A 21,105-nucleotide genomic window follows, 5' to 3' on the forward strand; every position below is an offset into this window, starting at 1 on the left:
TTTCTAGCAACTTTTATGTTACTTCTCTTGGGATCTAAAATAACGCTTAATTTCTTTTGTTAACCATGCTTACATTTATTTCTTAGATATTAGCCATTGCCTAACCACTGCCAAGTCTTTAATATGTGCATACCTACAAACACGAATTAGGAGCAGGGGTAATTAATTAGCCCCTTGAGCTTGTTCCACAATTTACTAAGATCATCACTGATCTGATTGTAACCTCAAATTTGCAATTCTATCTATCCCTAACAACTTTTTATTCTCTTGCTTATCAAGAATCTACCTCTGCGTTAAAAACATTCAAAACCTATATGTTTTCTGAAAGAGAACTCCAAAATCTCTCAACCCTGTACGATGTTTTGTACTTTCATTGCTTCATTTGTTTCAGATTGGAATATTTCACTTTTCATCCCGATAAAGAATTCTGTCATGTACTCCACACAAAATTACAATTAATGCCTTCTTGTTATGAAAACAAAATATAGTTCCTCAACATAACTGATCTAAAAAAACTTGTACACACCTCTAGAATTCATCCTCCCATGGTATTATATTTAATGTGGTTTACCAAGTCTATACGTAGATTAAAGTCACCCGACTATACAGCAGTATCTTTGTTACATGCTTCTCTAAATTCCCGTTTAATGCCATCCCCTACATTTCCACTGCTGAATGGAGGCTAATAGACAACCCGGATAAATGCCTTCTGTCCCATGTTGCTTTTTCAAATGGGCCTGAAAAAATACTTCTGACTTAAATTTCTGTCACTGCATACTTTCTGAGAAAACATGACCATTTGCACCAGAAGTCCATCTGCCACATTTGCTCATTCAATTAGACTCTATCCACCAAGGGGTGGCTTTGGTCTAGTGGTATCATTGCGAGGCTATTAATCAAGAAACTCAGCTAATATTCTGAGGACCATGACACTTGGTGGAATTTGAATTCCATAAAAACAAAACCTGGAATTAAGAATTTACTGATGACCATGAAATCATTGTTGATTGCCAGAAAAATCCATCTGGCTCACTAGTGTGCTCAGAAACACAGAGTCATAGAGATGTACTGCATGGAAACAGCCTTTGGTTCAATTTGTCCACGTCAACCAGATATCTTAAATTAATCTAGTCCCGTTTGTCAGAATTTGGCCCATATCCCTCTAAATCTTTCTTATTCATATACTCATCCAGATGCTTTTTAAATGTTATGGGAAAAGAAATCCTCCATCCTCACCTAGTCTGGTCTACTTGCAACTTCAGAGCCACAGCTACATGTTTGTCCCTCAACTGCCATCAGAAATTGCCTAGCAACTACTCAGTTGTATTAATTGCTGTGAAGGCTCAACAAAGGGAACTGGACAGACCACTGGAGAAATCACCTGGCATTGACCTAGGCCCACAGCAGAAACAGCTCTGTCCACCGTACAAAGTCCTCTTGACTAACATCTGACCGGTTTCAACATTGGGAGAGAGCTGTCTCAGCAGCAGCCTGACACACAATCATGTTCTTGGAATCATACCTTACAGACAATGTCACAGGCATCACGATCACTATCTCTAGGTGTTGTCCTGCCTCGCTTACAGTAAGGAGGGAGTTGTCCTGGAAACCTCCAATAAGAACTCCAGACCTTATGAAGTCTCATGACTCTGGGTTTCAAATGGGCAAAGAAACCACCTGCTGATTACGGTGTACCATCCTCTCCCAGTGATGAATCAGTACTCCTTCACATTGAGCAACATTTGGAGGAAGTACCAAGTATGGAAAGGGCACAAAACATATTCTGGGTAGGGGATTTCAATATCCACCACCAAGAGTGGCTCAGCAGCAACACTACTGATCAAGCTCGGCGGGTTCTAAAGGACGTAGTTGCTAGAATAAATCTGCGGGAGGTGGTGGGGGAACCAACAACGGGGTAAGACACAACTGATCCCATCTTTACCAATCTGCCAGCTGCAGATGCATCTGTCCAGGACAGTATTGGTAAGGATGGCCACTTTAAAGACCCCATGGAGACTAAATCCCATCTTTACGTTGCACTGTGGCACTATCATTGCGCTAAATGGAATGGACTTCGAACAGATCGAGCAACTCAAGACTGGGCATCCATGAGGGACTCTGGGCCATCAACAGGAGCACAACCATACTCCAGCAAAATCTGCAACCTCATACCTCGACATACCCCCCATCAACCATTACCATCAAAGAGATCAGTTCTATTTCAATGGAAGTTCAGGAGTGTATGCCAGAAGCAGCACCAGATATACCTGAAAACAAGATGTCAACCTGGTGTAGTTACCAACAGGGCTACTGGCATGACAAACAGCATATGCAGCAAGAGAGAGTGAAGCGATCCCACAACCAACAGAACAAACCTAAGCTCTGAAACCCTGCCACATCCAGTTGTAAATGGCGGTGGTCAATTAAGCAGCACACGGTATGAGGATGCTCCACAAATATCCCCTTCATCAATGATGGAAGCACTCAACATATCAGTGCAAAAGATGAGGCTGAAGCACTCTTCAGCCAGAAGTCCGAAGTAGATGATCCATCTCTGCCTTCTCCAGTGGTCCCCAATCTCTCAAACACCACTCTTCACCCAATTTGATTCACTCTACGTGATATCAAGAAGTTGTTGGAGACACTGGATAGGATAAATTATGGGCCCTGACAGATTGGGCAGACAAGTAGCAAGTAACATTCGTGCCACCCAAATGCCAGGCGATAACTATCACCATTAAAGAGACAATCTGCACAATATCGAAGCTTAGGTTGATAAGTAGCAAGTAACACTCACACTACACAAATGAACTATCGCTAATACAAGGCAATGTTAGCAATGCCCCTTAACATTCAATCATGTTATCATTGTCGAATCTCCCAATATTAACATCCTGGGGGTTACCATTGAGCAGAAACTCAACTGGACTTACCATGTACAAATTGTCTACAAGAGCAAGTCAGAGGCTAGGAATATTGTGGTAAATAATTCACCTCCTGACCTCCCAAGTCTGTGTATTATCTACAAGGCATAAGCTTTATGCATGGGAAATCATGAACTACAGTCAATCAAGAGAGCAGCTCACCACCTCCTTCATAGCAATAGCTAGAGATAGGTAATAAATGCTAGCCAGCCAGCAACACATATTTCCCACAACTGAATTTTAAAAAAATCTTGCACTAATCTATACAATTCACTATGTTCTCCTAACTTATTGATCATTTGCAAATGTGGATATAGAACTCCAATTCTTCATCTAAATGATTAATATACGTGGTGAAAAGCTATGGCACCAGTACCTTGAGAAACACCATTTGTCACATCCCACTGATCACAGTATTCTACCTATTCATTCTTGACCTAAGACAAAACCTTTTGGGACCTCGGTTTCCTCTTCCGTGGAGAGTAATGGAGACTGGGTCATTTAACATATTCATGGCCGAGTTCAACAGAATCTATAAGCAAGTCAAGACTTCCGGGGGCAGGTGTGAATATCAGAATTAAACACAATTAGATCAGTCATGATCTTAGTGAACAGCAAAGCAAGCTTGAAGGTCAAAAATCCTACACATGCTCCTATATCTTCTTTAAGTATAACACCCGAATCGATGCAAACAGACGTGCTGGGCTTTTCCAGCAACTTTGTTTTTGTTCCTGATTTACAGCAGTTCTTTCGGGTTTAACACCCAAGTCTACCCTACAGCAGAATGCTTTCCCTGTCCAACTGAAGTCTTATCTATTACACTCTTCATAAACTGTGGCCAGGTTAAAGGCAAAAGTTTTTTTGTCCAAAAGGCAAATATGGTTTAAGGTCCAAAGTCTTTTTTGTAGCCCATTATTCTGGTTGTGGGTCTATATCTTCTATCTAAATATGAAAAATAATCGAATTAAAGTCTTTCTTTTGCACTTCTTAATCTGATCCTCACCACACCTGCTCTCAGTAACCTCAGCATGTCACAACTAACTATCCCGCTCAAATTCAATTTTGCCAGAATTATAAAACTGTAGAATTTTGAGAAGATTTGTAGCTCAGGTTGAGGTTCTGGGTGTGAGTTTGCTCGCTGAGCTGGAAGGTTAGTTTTCAGACGTTTCGTCACCATTCTAGGTAACATCATCAGTGAGCCTCCGACGAAGCGCTGGTGTTATGTCCCGCTTTCTATTTATCTGGTTAGGTTTCCTTGGGTTGGTGATGTCATTTCCTGTTCTTTTTCTCAGGGGATGGTAGATTGGCTCCAAGTCAATGTGTTTGTTGATGGAATTCCGGTTGGAATGCCATGCTTCTAGGAATTCTCGTGCATGTCTCTGTTTGGTTCGTCCTAGGATGGATGTGTTGTCCCAATCAAAGTGGTGTCCTTCCTCTTCTGTATGTAAGGATACGCGTGATAGTGGGTCATGTCGTTTTGTGGCTAGTTGATGTTCATGTATCCTGGTGGCTAGCTTTCTGCCAGTTTGTCCAATGTAGTGTTTGTCACAGTTCTTGCAAGGTATTTTGTAGATGACGTTCATTTTATTTGTTGTCTGTAAAAAAACAAACGTCATCTACAAAATACCTTGCAATAACTGTGACAAACACTACATTGGACAAACTGGCAGAAAGCTAGCCACCAGGATACATGAACATCAACTAGCCACAAAACGACATGACCCACTATCACTCGTTATCCTTACATACAGATGTGGAAGGGCACCACTTTGATTGGGACAACACATCCATCCTAGGACGAGCCAAACAGAGACACGCACGAGAGTTCCTAGAAGCATGGCATTCCAACCGGAACTCCATCAACAAACACATTGATTTGGAGCCAATCTACCACCCCCTGAGAAAAAGAACAGGAAATGACATCGCCAACGCAGGAAATGACATCACCAACCCAAGGAAACCTAACCAGATAAATAGAAAGCGGGACATAACACCAGCGCTTCGTCGGAGGCTCACTGATGATGTTACCTAGAATGGTGACGAAACGTCTGAAAATGAACCTTCCAGCTCAGCGAGCAAACTCATACCCAGAACTGTAGAATTCTAGATATTTTCAATGTATTTTGGTCCATGTGACAATGAGATCAAAATCAAAAAAGCAGCCTTTCTTCCTGGAGCCTACAGCACTACTTCTAACACTTCCCTTGGTCACCATTTCATATTTTAATTCCAATTCCATGCCTTTTGGTTTGGGTTTACACTAATTACAAATGATGTCTGCCACATGGGAAATGGGCACAACTTAAGACTGCAACTGGAAGAATCTTGAAAGCTGACGCATATACATATATATAAATGTAACAGCTGAGAACAATCAAAAAGACCAGGCTGACATAAAATTGTTAACGGACCATTATTATTTTCCAAATCAGAGAAAATACGTAATCAAAATGTAACTCTTTTCAACGTACCTGGATAGCTGGGCCAATGCCTGTGCAGTTTCTTTTATCCTAAGGTTATTCTGATTAAGCACATCAATAGAAGGAATGAACAAACATGCCCTGTTTACATCATCTGTGTAGAAGTCACTTTCTGAAATGGCAGTCAACAATTCATTATACTCTTTGGAGATAGTGTTACTGAGCACAGTGCCATATGCATCAACATACTTTTTCAGTGGATAGATGTAGACTTTTATTCTATTCTTGGGGTTATATCCACAACGGTATACATCAAAGCAAGTGTGCATTCTACAGCTCAAGTCACCTCGTTCAGGAATTGGACTGTCTTCAGCTAGCTTGACTTCTGGAACATCATGGATACTGCGTTTTTCAAATGTCCACTCATTTGTAGCTTCAATTGTATGTGGCCAGAACTGAAACATTCCTGTGGCTACAAGTCCAAGAAGCACAACTGAAAACAGGGCAATGTAGTAAATTCGGTGTTTAGTTTTCATTCTGGGAATAAGGGTAGGGCCCCGACTGCTGTACTTGGTTGATGCATACATAATGGTACTTCCTTCCTATGGGTTCTGGGAAGAAGAAAAGTGCAAGTGATTATAAACATATCACTAATAAGGCTTAAGTTAACAAAGTCATTGTTCAATCATCATTAAATTGTCAAAGGCAACATTAAATACTTACCTTTCTGCATAACTCTCGCAATCAAAACTAAAGCAAAAAATCCAACATATGAAAGTGGAAAGGTTGCAGAACATAACTTAGGGCAACCGTAATTTTGTTTGTTTCAATCACGCCCGGGTCTGCCAATTATCACATCACTGCAAGTTCAGAATCAGATCGTTTAAAAGCATCTGTTTTCAATATCGCAGTATTTAAATTTAAAAGGAGGGTCTAGGTCAAGGAACATTAAAATCATTAATGTTGATTAACCATTGAAGTGGTCAGCAATGAATACTTTTGAATTATAGATTATGTCTACTGAACTCTGAGGTTGGTTCCTTCTCCAGATAGATACTTGAATTATTCCCATATCTGTGCAGGAATACGGGATAAAAGCAAGCACTGTTTTCCTTAGGTTAGAGGTTAAGGGGAGATTTTATAGAGGTGTTCAAAATTAATGATACAGTAAATGAGGAGCAACTGTACTTAACATTGTTAAGTTTCTGCACGTTGCACATTGAACATGTGTTGCAGCATTTCACAAATCAAAATATCCTGAAAAGCACACAAAGTAATTATATTAAAATAATCTGAGCAAAAATGATTTGCAAAAGATGGCTGGAATCATATAATGTGATTAATTTTTTTCAGCATTGCGCACGTAAAAATAACAAGATAGTAATTCATGCTGAGGAATCTCCACAGGAGCATCGTTATTCTATTTCATCCAAGTAGCCAATCTTTACGTCTGCCTTAAATTTCTTCGGCTACTAACTACTGACAAAGAAATCCCTCCATGGTCTCATTCTTCCCACCCCTAGAATGCCCTACATTCCATGTTTCTACTTGCAGTGCTTCTCTTCAGATTTTCATTTCTTTTGCATCGACCCTACTCTCTATTTCAATTTCAACTGCATAATGTTCAGTTATTTCAGCCCCAGATTCTGAATAAAGTTGTCTATCTTGCTTTCTTCCTCTCGTGAACCTCCTCAAAAACTACTTCATTGACTTTTCTTGCTGCTATCACCTCACTGCAAAAGTTCTTGTCATCTGGTGGTCCTTTTGAATTAATAGAAACTGTAAGAAATGGAGACTCTAATTTTCATCCTCCCTAACTCAAACTTGAGGTCATGTGAGGGATCCTAAACAACAACTTCCACTTGCAGTACCTTTAATATTGTAAATCATCTGAAGGTATTTCACAGAATCATGAAACAAAAGTTGACATCAAGGCACATTAGGACACATTAAACCCAAATGACCAAAAGCTTAGTGAGAGAAATAAGGTTCAAGGAGTTGAGATAAATATGAATGATGAAATTATAGATCTCTTTGTCCAATGTATTACTTAAATGTGAACATAATTTATTTTTATTACCCTTCTGGTTTAAAGTGTAATACTCTCATTTAACAAATTTTAGGCTGAAATTTGAGTCCTAAGCTTGGAAAGTTTCATGGCTGATGCTTCAAGTAATCTACTTCAAAAGAACACTTCTAATAAATAAGGGGATAGATCTGCATCCAAGTTACAGCGATAGGGTGGGGGAAGTTGAGTCTAGGCGGGATGGTCTTTGGAGGGTCGGTGTGGATTTGTTGGGCCAAATGGCCTGTTTCCACACTGCAGGGATTCTATGAAGTGTTAAATCAGTTGAACAAACCTTCATGTAATTTTAATTGCCAAATCTGAGAACAAAACTGGGATTCTACAAGACAAATGATTTAATACATTCTGCTCTTTTAGTAAAACCACAGGTAATGAGCAAGTTCCTTTATTACAAAAAAAATCTGTTGCACCAGCAATAAATTAATTAGGATTGCAGAATTTTATAAAACTGGTGAAATAACACATATAAATTCACTAAAATTGAGAGGCCAACTGATTTAAAATAGACAATAATAAATCCAATAAGTAATTCAGGAAAAACATCTTTCCTAAGAGAATGTTAAGGGAACAGGACTCAACGCAATGAGTGACTAAGCAAACAACAGTTTTATTTTTGGGAGAAAGGAACAGAATGTTGACGGAATAAGCAATGTATAAACAGCAGAAAACCTACTGAATTGAATATTCTGTAAAATATAAAATTCTAATTTATGTAGATCAGTTTTCGAGAGTTGTTGACTTCTTAAGCTGATGGATTGTTTCATAGAGTTTAAATGAAATGAATATTCCACGAAGTGTAAATCAAAGAATGAAGAGGAACATGCAATTTTCAGAATAAAATAACTCCATCTCTATTAATAGCAAATTTAGAATTGATTCCCATTCTTATTCTCTCTACCTCATTATCTGTATTTCTTAATAAATGTTCTTTAAAACTTGGCTCCTTGACCAAGCTTCTGATCAAACGTCCTAGTGTCCTTTTCAAAGTTGACATCAAATTTTGTTTGGTAAATATCTCAAAAAGGTTCACAAGAAGAACTATGATATTAAAGACATTATATAAATTGAGGTAATTTTGTTATGTCACATAACATCACCTGTCGCGGTCCCCAATCATGCCCAAAGTAATGTGGCTTAAGGAGACAGGTTTATACGCTTATTGAGGTTAATGCTTTAAACTAACTCGATGCTAATCCAAAGTCTAGGAGTTGACAAATTTTAATATTTTTGCTTTACATTCTTCAATCACTTCACTTCTGCCAAGGATCCAAAGCACCAAATTTCAAGGAATGGGTTAAGGCAAGCTTCTAAAACACGTTACGAAGAAATGCTGTAAAAAACTTTTTTAACCCCATGGAAGCTCAGAAAGTTAAACAGAGCATTTAACTGAGGTTTCCACAGTAATGAAAGGATGCAAAATGGTGAAAGAATACTTCTACTGAGTTGTAACAAGGGGACATGAAGAATAACAAACTTTAAGAGGGATTTATTTTTCTCTTAAAGGGGTACTTGATCATGAGATGTTCAATCATGAGTAGTTACTAAGACAGGGTACCATAATTTGTAAGGGAAATAGATAAACAATTGAGAAAGAATATAAAATGGGCAGGTACTGGAATTGGAGTAGACTGCGCTATCACAGGGCTCCTTCTGGGCTGTAATATCTTTGATTCCGCCTGAGACGGGAGACCGACTCTGGGTGCCAGTAGAGATTCTAAATTGGTGGGTCTTAAAGTAGCCTTAAATTGAAGCTTTCTCACACCAAATGATGGATAATTAAACAAAGGGACAGAGGCTGAAAGCATTCCACTTGAACTTTTCCATCTTATTCAAGAACTAAACAAAAAAGAGTTAATATTCCACTGTCAGTAGAAAATAATCTAATTACAATAGCAGTCTTAGACCAGGCAAGGGGAGTGATCAGCTCAATTGACTGGACAGCCAGATGGCGATGTTGAATAATGGCAACAGTGTGGGTTTGATTCCCATGTCTGCTAAGAAAACCATGAAGGGCTGCCTTCTCAAACTTGTCCTTTCCCAGGATGTGGGAATTTTCAGGTTTAATTCACCACCAATCTCTTTCTAATGATAGAGTAGTCCTCTCTGCTTTATCTGAGACCAAGCAGCTACAGGGAAAGCAAAACAGTACAGCAAGAGCCTTACCAAAGTCAAATTTCAAACTGGGGTTCCCAGACTCTGCATGCTGCATCAAGAAATTTCAGAGGCCTCCAAGACCAGACAGCTGATTTCTACTTGTACGGATTTCTCAGGGGATTGTTTCCTGAACTGAATTCCAATAAAAATGCTTTCTACAATGATAGCATCATTTATCCTTCTTTCAGAAATTATAGTAAGAGTGACATGAATACACATTCCTTTGATAAGAATGCACTTTTTGTGAACATTTCACTTACCTAAACAGGTAAACTGTAGAAACTGACTCTTAAACAAATTAGACCCTTTGAGTCAATCAGGAGCTAAGAAAGGGTGAAGAGAACTGCAAAAGGCTGCAGAAAAAATAAACAGGGAAGCACTGGAAATAGAGAGACAAAGGTAAGTCACACAAGGCAGGCAATTGCTTGACTTTACAACATGTTAGCACTGGTGAGTTATTATATGAATGGGAAAGTTAGTGAATCTTCATCTACAATTCTAGCAAGATATTAAAGCAGAGAATTAATTTGAGTTTGAAAAACATTGCCATATTGGCCCCAGCTATGCCTGCCTCTTTGTAGGTTACGTGGAACAGTCCATCTTCCGCACCCACACAGGCCCCAAACCCCACCTCTTCCTCCGGTACATTGATGACTGTATCGGCGCCGCCTCTTGCTCCCCAGAGGAGCTCGAACAGTTCATCCACTTCACCAACACCTTCCACCCCAACCTTCAGTTCACCTGGGCCATCTCCAGCACATCCCTCACCTTCCTGGACCTCTCAGTCTCCATCTCAGGCAACCAGCTTGTAACTGATGTCCATTTCAAGCCCACCGACTCCCACAGCTACCTAGAATACACCTCCTCCCACCCACCCTCCTGCAAAAATTCCATCCCCTATTCCCAATTCCTCCGCCTCCGCCGCATCTGCTCCCACGATAAGACATTCCACTCCCGCACATCCCAGATGTCCAAGTTCTTTAAGGACCGCAACTTCCCCCCCACGGTGATTGAGAACGCCCTTGACTGCGTCTCCCGCATTTCCCGCGACACATCCCTCACACCCCGCCCCCGCCACAACCGCCCCAAGAGGATCCCCCTCGTTCTCACACACCACCCTACCAACCTCGGGATACAACGCATTATCCTCCGACACTTCCGCCATTTACAATCCGACCCCACCACCCAAGACATTTTTCCATCCCCACCCCTGTCTGCTTTCCGGAGAGACCACTCTCTCCGTGACTCCCTTGTTCGCTCCACACTGCCCTCCAACCCCACCACACCCGGCACCTTCCCCTGCAACCGCAGGAAATGCTACACTTGTCCCCACACCTCCTCCCTCACCCCCATCCCAGGCCCCAAGATGACATTCCACATTAAGCAGAGGTTCACCTGCACATCTGCCAATGTGGTATACTGCATCCACTGTACCCGGTGCGGCTTTCTCTACATTGGGGAAACCAAGCGGAGGCTTGGGGACCGCTTTGCAGAACACCTCCGCTCAGTTCGCAACAAACAACTGCACCTCCCAGTCGCAAACCATTTCCACTCCCCCTCCCATTCTCTTGATGACATGTCCATCATGGGCCTCCTGCACTGCCACAATGATGCCACCCGAAGGTTGCAGGAACAGCAACTCATATTCCGCCTGGGAACCCTGCAGCCATATGGTATCAATGTGGACTTCACCAGTTTCAAAATCTCCCCTTCCCCCACTGCATCCCTAAACCAGCCCAGTTCATCCCCTCCCCCCACTGCACCACACAACCAGCCCAGCTCTTCCCCCCGACCCACTGCATCCCAAAACCAGTCCAACCTGTCTCTGCCTCCCTAACCGGTTCTTCCTCTCACCCATCCCTTCCTCCCACCCCAAGCTGCACCCCCAGCTACCTACTAACCTCATCCCACCTCCTTGACCTGTCCGTCTTCCCTGGACTGACCTATCCCCTCCCTACCTCCCCACCTACACCCTCTCCACCTATCTTCTTTACTCTCCATCTTCGGTCCGCCTCCCCCTCTCTCCCTATTTATTCCAGTTCCCTCCCCCCATCCCCCTCTCTGATGAAGGGTCTAGGCCCGAAACGTCAGCTTTTGTGCTCCTGAGATGCTGCTTGGCCTGCTGTGTTCATCCAGCCTCACATTTTATTATCTTGGAATCTCCAGCATCTGCAGTTCCCATTATCTCTGACGCCATATTGGTTAAGTGTTTTACTTAATTTTATTTCCTTTCGTACTGCCACTATCTCTTGCTACCTACAATTTTGCTTTTCAAAGACTCATTGTCCATTGTCATGCATCTTATACTCTAAACCAGTACTGCTCACATCAAAAAGGTAGTGAGTGGGTTCATCCATTACTTGTGAAACTAAAAATGACGTTTCAGCACACTGCTGAAGAAATTACCGCACTGTCATCGTCAGGAGTCATCATCTGTTTGCAATGTTAAAGTAAGGCCCTGTATTTAGGGGATTATGCTATTCAAAGACCAAGAGGGGGAACTCTCCAGGATTGTCTGGCACATCATCGTCATTCAGACAACCCTGAGGCTGTGACAGGATCAAATAAATACATGCCTTCCTCTTTCACCCAACATCATTAGAAACAGATTACATCAGTAACTTCACTTAGATCTTTGTAAAACATCCCAAGGTGCTGCACAAAAATACCATAAAATATGACATCAGGGCATGTAAAATAACACAGCAGGTGAAAGAAATGTGGTCACGGAGATAGGTTTAAAAGAGCAAAGTGTGGCAAGAAGCCAGTGAGAGTTACAGGTGAAATGCAGCGTTTGAAGGCTTCGAAAGCTGAAGGCACTGCTACCCCTAGTTGAACAATTAATATTAGAGATGATCAAGACCCTGAAATTGGAACAATGCAGTTTTCTTGTTGGTTATGGGGCTCGAGAACATAGAAGAGATAGACTAGGGCAAAGCTATGGGACAGTCTGAAATTAAGGACGACAATTTTAAAATCAAGGTTATCCTCAACAGATAGCCAATTTAGGAGAGCGCAAGACTAATTGGTGAACACAGCCAAGGACAGCAGCAGAGTTTTGGGCAACATTTAGGGTTTAAGGAGGGTGCATTGGGGGAGCCTTGCTAGGAGTGGACTAAAATATTCAAAAATTGTACAAAAGGGTTTTGGCAACAGATAAGCAAAAGCAAAACAGAAAAAAAACTGAAATTGCAGAAGTGAAAATAATGGTATTTGACAGTTATATAGCCATTGATTTAATTCTTAGCTGTGGGACATTATTATGCGCAAAATGATTACCACATGCCTATACAAATAGCTAATTATGATCACAATTCAGCAATATTTAATTGGATGTGAAATGGGGATGACCTGCAACATGAGACGTGCTAAATAAATGCAAGTTTTTATCATTGGTATTCCTATTTCCCAGAAGGAGAAACAAAGATCTGGATGATGGTTTTGTAGAAATCGCTGAGCCAAGGGCAAGGTTGAGACAGGACATGTTATGACATTTGAAGTATATGGTCTTTGTGATGGATGAAGTGCAATCACAGACAAATCACAAAGTCAAATAGGATACCAAGGCTGCAAATAATCTTCTTCAAGCCAAGAATACAGCCAGAGAGATGAAATCAGTTTTCAAGGGTACAGAATTTGTGGACAGTATCAAGTTTCTGTCTGGGCAGCTGAATAGATAATCTTCAACTCGCCACAGTTGAGACAGTACAGAAAGCAAGGGTGAGGGATTTGAGTAAGTGACTAAGAGTGCAGAAAAGAATGAAAGATAGTCGTTATGCTCCAGGATGGTTGTAGAGCGGATTACCGTTTTAGCAAAAGAAAACAGCACTTACTAATGTCTGGACAGTCCATCATTCAGATCTCATGATGGATGGATAAAAAGATCAGAGAGTGAACACAGTTCGATGGAAGAGCCTGCCGACTTTATTGGGCTGACAGGCATCGCTAAACATAACTGCTTTAAATTAACAGGCAAATAGGAGTATATTACTGGAAAAAGCACAATGAATGCAAGAAGATTCCAATCTACTGACTCTTCATTCCAGGAGGTGAATGCTCAGTCCTCCAGCAGAAGACTTCGTCAACATGTGGAAGCAGTAAGAAGTTCTTCATTGTTGGAAAGACTGGATTGTCCATTAATGGAGGAGTTGCAGTGGTGAAACACTGTGCACCTTTAGTTTTCTGGATCTGCTTTGGACCTCAAATGCATTGATGATGCTTTCACAAATCAACCTGGATTTCATGGGGAACTGTAGTATGAATGCCATAATTACCTTTATATACAGACCAATCAACTGTAATCACCTGACAGAGGTGAGCTTCCTTCGGCAGTCATCAACATCAGCATTTCCAATACTTCTTCACAGATATCTGCCTTATCTGGAATCTGAACTAAGAAAGTTCAGCTGCCCATTAATTTTCTATTGCTCCAAAGTTGATGGCTGCTTGCAAGTAACTGAACAGGTTGTTGCCTGTTGATAATTCAAACTGTACACCAAGTAAAATGTCTGAAGTTTTGACAAATCATCCACCACAAAGCTCACTGCTTAAGTTTTCTGATAGATTGCTCCATATTCAGTCATTGGCTCAAGACTCCAACTAGCATACCAGTACCTACCCCTTTCTACTTTTGAATCTGTGACAACTAATTCTTCAGCCAAGAAAACGAGCACCAGAATTTTTTTTAATTCATTCAGGGGACGAGGGCCTCAAGACAAAGCAGCATTTATTGAGCATCCCTGAGGGCAATTAGGAGTCAACCACATTGCTGTGGGTCTGGAGTCACATGTAGGCCAGACAAGGGAAGGATGGCAGTATCCTCCTCTAAAGGTCATGAGTAAACCAGATGAAGTTATACAGATGGAAATCAAAATAAATAATGATAGATAACGGGTTGAATATCTCCAAATAATCTCAAAAACAGCATTCATACGATTCAGTCTAGCTGCCACTGTCTATGTAATATCATACCTACTGCATCTTTTACCACCAGCTCCTTTAACACTTCTGGTTCCCTGATAACATGTGGAGAGGACGAGCTAACAATGCTTTGCACAAACTTTCTATAGCAGCCAGATAGACCAAGGAACCCATGTAGTTGTTTTTCAATGTTAGGCCTGGGCCACTCCAAAACAGCACAGGTGACATCATGTAGACATGTACCTTTGCTGGTCATTTGTCTGGGGTACTGAAAATAATTATTGAGAGCAAACTGGGGGCATGAGAAAACACCAGTGAGCAAGATTAGTGAGAAACTCAAGATTTTCTCTAAATATATCAGAAGTAAGCAGATAGCCGGAGAAAGGATAGGGTCAAGAGTGAGACCAAGAGGGTAGTCTTGGTGGAGCTAGAGAACATTGGTAGAATGTTAAAAGAGTACTTCACGTTTGATTTGATCAGAAAGAGGGTGTAGGTACAGAATTTGAGAACAGGAACTGTGAGGGTGTTGAGCAATTTGACAAAGGGAATGTGGAGGCACTGGTGGGGTTACAAGTGGACAAATCCCCAAGTCCAGATGAGTTATTTCCCAGACTGCTGCGGGAGATGAGGCAGGAAATTACAGGAACTCTGACCCAAATATTTAATTCCTGTCTAGCTACAGGAAGATAATAGAAGACTGGAGGACTGCTATGAAGTTCCATGTATCTAGAGGGGTGGTCAGAGAATTACAGAACATCAGTGGAATGGAAACTATTAGTGAAAATTCTGAAAGATGCTTAATCTCTACATGGAGATGAAAAGTTTGATCAGGGATAGTCAGCATGGCTATGTCAGAGGGAGGTCATGCCTAACCCAAGATGACTGAATTTTTCGAAGAGGTGACCAGATGTTTAATTGAAGGTAGAGGAATTGATGCTGTTTACCTGGATTTTAGCAAACCCTTTGACAATTGGATCAGGGTAATTTGGTAAGTTTGATCCAAAATTACCTTAATGGTAGGAGAGAGAGGGTGGTGGTAGAAGGCTGTTTGTGTGACTGGAGGACAGTGTATAGGGATCAGTGCTGGGCCTCTTACTGTACAGGGTATGTATAAATAAGGAAAATGTTGTGGTGGGGATTAAAGTTGATAACTATCACCCCGATGGGAAGGCGAGCCACCCTCTTCTGATGACCCACTGCTGTGCTCCACCAACTCAGACCTCGGGAGCAGAGTTATCATTCCAGAAACTGCCAGACTGTTGCCCCCTCTCCCTGGGGCTATTCCAAAGCTCACACCTCCACCACCAATGCCTCCTAGAGCTCAGCAGTCTCTACTGCAGCTAGAGCATGAGAGAGCATCTGAGGGGGAGCATAAAGAGCACTGTAAATGCATAGAATGCTGACAAAGGAGTGTATTAATAACACTATTCCATCTTGTAGCCCAGCAATCTTCCCTTTGAGATTATAAACCAATTCCCCTTTGAACGCCTTGATTCACCCTGCGTCCACCTATACACAGAGGAAACATATTCCAGATCATCACAGAATCATATCTTAGAATCAAACAGTATGGAAGAGATAATTTGGCCAACCCAGTCTGTGCTGCCAGAAACACACTGAATAGATCTAAAGAGATGTGAATCACTGGATGCGTGGACAGGTGCGGTGGGGTGGTACCCTACTCTCTTCCATTGCTTTCTTTGTCAGTTTTTTTTAAAACCTAAAATTAATTCACAGGATGTGGACTTCACTGACTAGGCCAGCATTTTATTGATCAAACCGACTTTATCCACAACTGACTTCTTGAAGTGCTGCAGTTCATGTGGTGTAGTAGACTCTCAGTGCTGTTAGGTGATGAATTCCAGGATTTTGAACCAATGACACTGAAGGAACATTATTATCTTGTCAAGTCAGGATGGTCTAATTCTTAGAAGGGTATTTGGAGGTGGTGGTGTTCCCTTGCATCTCCTGCCCTTGCCCTTCTAAGTGGTAGTGGTCTTGTAGTGGAACATGTAGAAATACATAATATGATCAAGCAAAGTCAGCATGGCATCACTTTGAGAATGTAACAAGCAGGATAAAGGGAAACAATTGATGCTTGATCAGGTACCACACTGAATATCTTTAAGGCAGAGTTGGATATAATTCTTCAGACTAAAAGAACCAAAGGGTATGGGGAGAAAGCAGGATTATATTGAATGGTGGAGCAGGGTTGAAGGGCCAATTGGCTAACTTCTGCCTTACTTTCTACGTTTCTGTGTTAATCTATTTAAGAGTTCATGCTATTTAATACCTGGGGTTGGGATAAGGAGGGCATTTTCAGGGTGGTGGTAGCAGGCCTGTGTACAGGGATGAGTGTTAGTCCCCTTACTGTACTGGATATATATAAACAATACAGAAAATGTCATGGTGGAGGTTGAAGATGATAATGAAGTTTACAGACAATGCAAAGATTAGTCACGTGTTTGACAGTGACAGAGGAGATCTTGGAGCATTTTGGTTATGAGAGAGGCTGGATAAGATTAGGACGTTTTCTTTAGAGCAGAAAAGGCTGACAAGAAAGTTAAATGAAGGGCATGGACAGATGGATGGAAAGCAGCTGTTCCCCTTAGTTGAATAACAAGGCATATTAAGGTGAAAGGCAAAAGGTTGAGAGGGGATTTGAGAAGAAGGTTTTCATCTCGAGGGTGGTGGAAATCTGGAATTTATGCCTAGGAAAGTGATTGTAGAAAATCTCATAACCTTTAAAAAAAAATTATTTGGATGAGCACCTGAAATGTAATAACATTCAAGGATATGGGCCAAGTGCTGGGAAGTGGCACTAGTGCAGATATAGCGCAATTTTTGCCAGTGCAGACTGGATGGGCCAAACAGCCTTTTCCGTACTGCATGAATCTATGGTGAGGGTAAGAAGGGTACAGTTGTGTTTGATAGAGTTTCTGATTCAGTCTTTCAGGTCTGCGATTGCTGAGGGAAGTTTCACTTAAAGAGCTTAAGAGTGTTGCAATTACTGTATCTCTTTGAACTCTCCCGAGTGTGATAATGTCTTGAAGGTAATAGAGCAAAGAGTGGATCTGAAGTTGGTGCCTCAATCTGCTACATTTATCTTTTTAGCATAATACTTACATTCCATCAGCATTGTCAGTTACCTCTCTGACAGTAGTCTCCCTCCTCGTCTTAATAATGACTGTCTTTTCCCATGATTATAGTATGATTACTTTTCTTAAACGCCAACAGTAACATTCTAACAAATGTGCTCGCTCCAAGGTCAGTTCATTAAAATGGACGACAGCTGAGGCTTGACACTAATCAGTTTCCTCAGCTCCATCTGGACATTTTTATCCCTCACTGCTTCAGTTAAAACATTTTTCATCCAAGTTTCCCCTGTTGGGTTGAAGGAAGAATCCAGGAGGATGCTGACTAGCTTCAGACATTATGTCCTCTTTCTGACAAATTATATTGTATAATTTCTGCTGCACCTGCAAAAGACCACTGCTATCACCTTACACCTTAGTTATGAGGAAGGGTCACCGGACCCGAAACTTTGATTCTGTTTCTTCCTTCATAGATGCTGCCAGGCCTGCTGAGCTTTTCCAGCAACTTTTTGTTCCCGATTTACAGCATCTGCAGTTCTTTCGGTTTTTACCTTAATTAAGAATACAGGGATCAAATCTGACTTTCTGGGTATCAATACTTCCATAATGGTCCTCTGAATGTTTTCCAAACAAACAGATACTCCACCAAGAACATTATTTACTTGTTTTCATTGAGGCACATGGATGGGCTTACAATCTGCATGTCCTCGATCCAGCCTTCAGTCAAAAGATCACTTCATACTTTTGTCTCCCTCCAAACTCAACCAACTTTCTTTCCATTGGTAAATGGAACATACTCCTTCATTTGTCCACTGAGTTTAATGGAGGTCATATTGAGGGTTTCTTCCTCGATTCTGATTACAACTTTGTCCTTTAAAGCCTGTGCCTATGTGACAGCTGGGGTTCTCTGGTCTCTTACGTTGATACAGCCAGTTTCAGTTCCTTCACTTCACACTCCATCTCTGTCAAGTGCCTTTCAATCTCTTTGGATGTGATTAAAGACAAAGAGCCGCTCAATATGTTGAGCTATGGTGACTTCAGCAGTGATATCTGCTGGATAGAATAAGCTACCTGAACTTTCTCAACCATAAAAAACTGACAAGAGCTTGATGCTTGCAATGTGAAATTCTGCTGACCACACCAATAACACAGGAAAAGCATAATGAGTGCACTGAGGATACCAGTTCAGTGATTCGTCACTTCACTGACAGCAAACATTGAAAACAAAGACGCAACAAAAGTTCTCAAGTGCACAACTCCAAAATGAAACCAACACAACAAAAGAGAACTAGGTGAATTTTGTAAACCTGAATTACAAAGTGTTGGAGAAACTCAGTGTGTCTCGCAGCATTTGGAGAGGAAGAAACCAAATTAACTTTTCAAATCCATATGACTCGTCTGCAAAGAAGTTTTTCCAGCATTTTTTCAGTCACTCTGCAATGGTCCAGTAACCCACCAGAACTGTTCCAAAAATCGCAAGAGAATTCAGTGCTCAGAAAACCCCATGCCCTCTACAGCCTTCAGCCCAGGGGGCTGCACTAGACCCGACTGGCAGCCACCACAGCGAGCACAGGCCCAGCACCATGCTGATCTTATCAATTTCATCAGCACGGCAAGAGAATCAGTGAGACAGCCCCAATGTCCCACAAGAGGAGAGCTAATAAATGTCAGATAACTGTGACAGATAATGCAAATTATGTTGGGCCTTTTCCAAAAAACAAAGGGGCTGATGGAAGGAAACGTTGCCTGAGACTGCATGAATTTGTATGAACCTTATGAAGTTTATCTGCTTAATTTTCCTTAAATCGAGGCTTCTGCTTCACTTGTGTGGCTATCACAGACTAATATCCATGTTCCCTTAACAGTTAATGAATATAGTCACCAATGTGATCATAACCATCTGGGGAAGGCTATAGGTAGTGGTATTATTGTTGGACAATTAATTCAGAGACCCAGATAATGTTCCAGAGCTCTGGGTTTGAATCCCACCAAGGCAGATGTCGGTGTTCGAATTCAATAAAAAAATTAAGAATCTAATGATGACCATGAAACTGTTATTGATTGTCAGGAAAAATCCATCTGGGTCAGTAACATTGTTCAGGAAACTGCTGTCCTGACTCTTGCTGGACTCAGTTAAGTAAGGGCAATAAATACTGACCAACGAAGCCCAAAATCTGGCAAAGAACAGAAAAGATCATTGCACTGCCTTTGAAAGGTTTGGCATATAATCAACTGGAAAATGTGGCTTATTTACTGTTGGCAGTTAATAAATGAAAATTGCCACAGACAACATGGTGATGGGGGAATCTCTTTGGTTGTGCATAAGAGCACTTTCCAATATGAAAAAAAAGTCACTTTTTTAAGAGAATGCCAACTGACAGATCATTGACGGCCAGAACACCGGGGATACCTCCTCTTCAAAACAGAGCCATGGAATCTATCAGATCCATTACAAACAGGTAACTGTCCTCTGACAGTAGGGTGCTCACTGTCATGCTCCTTTTTTTAAAAATATATTTTCTAATCAACCTGTTCAGTGATGTTACTATAACCTCTGGAGGTGGAACTTGATCCAGGTTTCGTGGCTGAGAGGTGAGAACACTCCCACCTCCACAAAAACCAATAAAGAATGAAAGATCATGTCAATCATTCAAGTGAATCGTAAAGGTTTTTGGATACTTTCTAATAAATTACACGCCTCCAGAGCAGGTGGACCTGGCTCAGAGGTAGGGACACTACCGTGCCAAAAGACCCCTCTTCTCTGCAGTGTTGCACTGTCAATTATAGTCCCGGCAGGAGACTTGAAGATGGCATCTTGTGGTTCCGAAGTGACAGTGCTACCCACTGAGCCATGGATGGCAGGGTCTGAAAAACCAGTTCCCATGATGAGAAGCAAAGGGAAGGTGAAACGAGCTGAACCGAGACGATTTGGCTCTCTGACGCCCGTGTGCGAAGGGGTGGCAAGGGAGAAAGGGGAATGGAGGCCCGGGACCTAGCCTCGGCCCTTTCCCGAAAAAGCCAGGCCCGGTGAACCACATCAATCACCTGGATTGGAAGGCGAGCCGCCCTCCTCCGCCGACGCTGCGCCTCTCCTTCCTGCTGCTGTTACAGCTGAAACTCCATCTCCGAGCGACGGGACCGAAAGATCCACGGGTCACCCACTGCTCTGTTCCCCCGACTCAGGCCTCGGGAGCGGAGCCGTCACCCCGGAAACCGCCAAGCTGCCGCCCCCTCTCCCTGGGACATGTCCAAAGCTCACACCTCCAACGCCACTGCCCCCTAGAGCTCAGCAGTCTCTACAACATCTGAGGGGGGCGTAAAGAACACTGTATATCCACAGAATGTGGACGAGGGGTGCATTCGGCCCATCATGTCTGTTCCATTAATAACGCGTTGTAGCCCAGCACATTTTTCCCTTCCGAACGCTTTGATTCAACCTGCCTCCACCCACATACGGAGGAAACATATTCCAGATCATCATAGAATCGTATATTAGAGTCAGACAG

At 41.9% G+C, this 21,105-nt stretch overlaps 1 protein-coding gene across 2 annotated transcripts in view; it reads right to left on the reverse strand.

Annotated features, from left to right (window-relative positions):
* ext2 (exostosin glycosyltransferase 2) overlaps positions 1–20,848 on the reverse strand; it is a 185,665-nt gene extending 164,817 nt beyond the window's left edge. The window contains exons 1-3 of one of the 2 annotated variants that reach the window (XM_048545191.2): positions 20,645–20,848; positions 9,845–9,963; positions 5,396–5,955 (exon numbers count right to left, since the gene is read on the reverse strand). In XM_048545191.2, coding sequence (XP_048401148.1) covers positions 5,396–5,931 — 536 coding nt within the window. In that variant the 5' untranslated portion in view covers positions 5,932–5,955; positions 9,845–9,963; positions 20,645–20,848. The remainder of the gene's footprint in view (positions 1–5,395; positions 5,956–9,844; positions 9,964–20,644) is intronic. The other variant, XM_048545190.2, reaches the window with a different exon arrangement.
* Between the last annotated feature and the right edge of the window lie 257 nt (positions 20,849–21,105).

This window comes from Stegostoma tigrinum, chromosome 17 (assembly GCF_030684315.1).
Source record: "Stegostoma tigrinum isolate sSteTig4 chromosome 17, sSteTig4.hap1, whole genome shotgun sequence".
Taxonomy (NCBI): Eukaryota; Metazoa; Chordata; class Chondrichthyes; order Orectolobiformes; family Stegostomatidae; genus Stegostoma; species Stegostoma tigrinum.